The 2,909-nt window shown below is 41.5% G+C and overlaps 1 protein-coding gene across 1 annotated transcript; it reads left to right on the top strand.

Annotated features, from left to right (window-relative positions):
* The first annotated feature begins 979 nt into the window (after window positions 1-979).
* On the top strand, window positions 980-2,301 carry LOC107658378 (coiled-coil domain-containing glutamate-rich protein 1-like). Its single transcript, XM_016446892.1, has one exon. It carries the CDS (start codon window positions 1,400-1,402, stop codon window positions 2,033-2,035), a length of 636 nt encoding a protein of 211 aa, XP_016302378.1. The 5' UTR covers window positions 980-1,399; the 3' UTR covers window positions 2,036-2,301.
* The last annotated feature ends 608 nt before the right edge of the window (window positions 2,302-2,909 follow it).

Here is a 2,909-nt window from a genome sequence, read left to right as displayed (position 1 = left end):
GCTACTCGTGAAAGCGTATTATATGCATTCACTCGTTCATTTGTTTATTTATTCAAGTCAGGCTGTCTTATGAAGGCAACCATCTTTTGCACGGTTCTTTATTCTCGTTTTTTAATACAGAAAAGCAGTGCAACCACTGATCTATAATAGAGATTATCATTATATATAGATCAGTGGGTGCAACTCATTACTAATGTTTAAGCAACATATACCTCTTTAATTGTTATTCAAAGGTTTTTCGAGGCTGGTTGAATGGAAAAAGTGTCACTTCTTCCAGCACAATGACAGGTGTGTTTATATGCTGTTATGTCAAGTAAGCATTTGTATTGTTTGTGTGTCTCCGCTAAAATAATAATCGCTCAGGCGGCTCAATCATTCGCTTTTAGACTTGATTAAACAAATGCCACATCGACGGAAAATCTTAGTCATATCATGGATAAATAACCAGAAATTGAGTTTGTATACATTTATAGTGCATTTCATATCTTAATAAGGTAATCGAGCGTGCGTCTTCGTATAAACCTAAAACTGAACTGAGAAATAAACATATCGACTACGAGATAACAACCACATCTTTCACATACATCACGTATTCACGCTTTGTCGTGGTGTCGTCTCTCAGCTGATCTAAGGGCAGTTGTGCTTTCTTGACCATATATGAAAGAGACGCGGATTATGACTGAAAAAACTGATCCTGGAAAAGCAGCTGCGGAGACGAGATGGAACAAACCATTCTGTTCTCGGAGGGGTCGAGTTTTTGCATTACGAAAAACGGCGTTGTTGCTGCTCTTCACGTAAAAGGAGATATTTGTTTTAAAGCATATGAAATATAACTCTAAATGAGCATATATATGATGTTGTTAGATAAAACTGTAGACATATTTTAAAAACAAGAAAGAATGAAACGCCCCTATCGCTTCGAAGCAGTTTGACGCGCCCAACACTATAAATATCCCACTAGACGCGGATTTCTGTAGATGTCAACTGTCACTACGAGATCGACGCTAGTCTGAGACGGAGAGAAAACGTAGTTTGTTGGCACTTATCCTAAGTAAAGCAAACTACAAACATATTTTTGCACTCCTCAGACATTTAGACAACGATTCTGCTTTTAATCTTAAGCAAAAAAAAAAAAAAACTGGTTACTCGGAAAAACTGAGGGGTGTGACTGATCTCAGATCAGAGCCACACGCGCGTCAAGCTGCCTATACAGAGGGCACTGCGCCAGGCTATGTGCCATCTAAAGCCAGTGACAAAGAAAAAATCGGAAAAGATTGTAAAAAGGTAGACGACCGAGGGGGTGAATCGTGTAGAAAGGCACGACTAACCAAAACCCCTAAGCGAGGAGAAGAAACAGCCTTTGTTGCCCTCCAGATTATGTGAGAGCGCACTACATCTGATGCCAGACGCTAAGAAAATGTGCGGAAGGGGCATGATATGCCAATGGGAGGTCTACAGCAACAGACCCTCCATCAAGGAGACGGAGAAACCCAAGAGCGAGTCGAGGAGAACCAATGGCGGCGCTAAACAGAAGTGGCACAAATGGGGAAAGAGGCCAGGAAGAAGGGCGCACTATTCAGAAATGCGCAGAAATCGAGCAAGATTGTCTCGGTGGTCTGGCACTCTGGTTTCATTGCGTCCTGCCAATGTTCAAGGCAACCGAGCGCCTGGCATGAGAGCGCCCAGGAACACCAACCAGTTCCTCATGCACGAGAAATACCAGATGATGCACATGCGATCGGACTCTGTTGGCACCGACAGCGGGTCCGACTGCGAAATGGACTTTGCGGATATGGACTCGTACCTGGGCGTTCTGGAGAACGCTAGAGGCGCACTTTTGGACAGTCCAGATCTGCCTTCGCCACCCACATTTTACGCTCGACAGATGAACCAATGCCAGCCGTTTTCCTTCTTCAGCTTCAATCAAGAGGAAAGCATGCAGTATTTCCCATCGGAAGACGATATGATGCAAAGCGAAGGCTTCATGCAAAGGGACTTCAAAGAATTCTGTGACACTGTGGCACCATGTATTTAGACACCTGCCACAGGTAACGTTTACATCACTTCGGTGGTTTTCTCCACTCTTTTTAACAACTAAATCTGTTGATTGCATCGTGAGAGGCATTTCTTTGTTTGTTCTGTGATGTGTTACGATTGGGGGGGGGAAGGGTCCAAAGTAGGAGTGTGACCAGCCAGCCAGTCACCATCGAGCTGGTTTGATCGCTCTTGACAAACATAGCAGCGGTTTGTACTGCAAAACTAAATCCTATGTGAATGTTTTTCATAATAAATCGACATTTTGCTACACTTGGTCTATATTTTTTATTACATGATTCATTTTGGATATACTTTGCTCAGTGAATAATGACTTGCAATTATAAAATGTATAGAATGACTTGTCAGAGATAATTATTCTCAACCTTTGCATGGTTTGTTTGTAATGATGTTAAAACTGAATAGTAAATCAATATACTGTGTCTTATTACATTACAAAGAATGACACCGTAATCGAAATATTTTGGGGTCACAAAAGAAGGAGATGCGTAACAGAAATATGATGCCTGTGTAACATTTAAGAACCTTCTTTCCAACATACACACCCTTCTTGAACAGCAGAGCTGGGTTTTAGAGATCTGACACAAGAACAATAGCAAAGTTCATGAGACAAGGTGTGTGTGTGTGTGTGTGCAAAAGAGTGTCTATATAACCTTGTAATCTGCGTCACTAGTTGGGTTTCCTTTTTCACAGCACACAATGAGACCTATGATCATCTCTGGTCTTTGTATATGACAAGATATCGGTGTTAATAAGGAAATTTAGAGCCCCATTAGTCAATAAAAATGCAAAAAGGTTCGACAAAAAGGCTCCAATGAAATATTTCTCGTGAATAGAGCCCCGAATGTTTTGAT

This window comes from Sinocyclocheilus anshuiensis, unplaced genomic scaffold, assembly GCF_001515605.1.
Source record: "Sinocyclocheilus anshuiensis isolate Anshui unplaced genomic scaffold, SAMN03320099.WGS_v1.1 scaffold795, whole genome shotgun sequence".
NCBI classification, from domain to species: Eukaryota; Metazoa; Chordata; class Actinopteri; order Cypriniformes; family Cyprinidae; genus Sinocyclocheilus; species Sinocyclocheilus anshuiensis.
Note: the sequence above shows the minus strand (reverse complement) of the source record. Positions and strands in the feature narration are given on the sequence as shown.

What these genes read in the sequence shown, in the direction of transcription:
- LOC107658378 (XM_016446892.1), top strand. Translation starts at nt 1,400, where the DNA reads ATGCCAGACGCTAAGAAAATGTGCGGAAGGGGCATGATATGCCAATGG.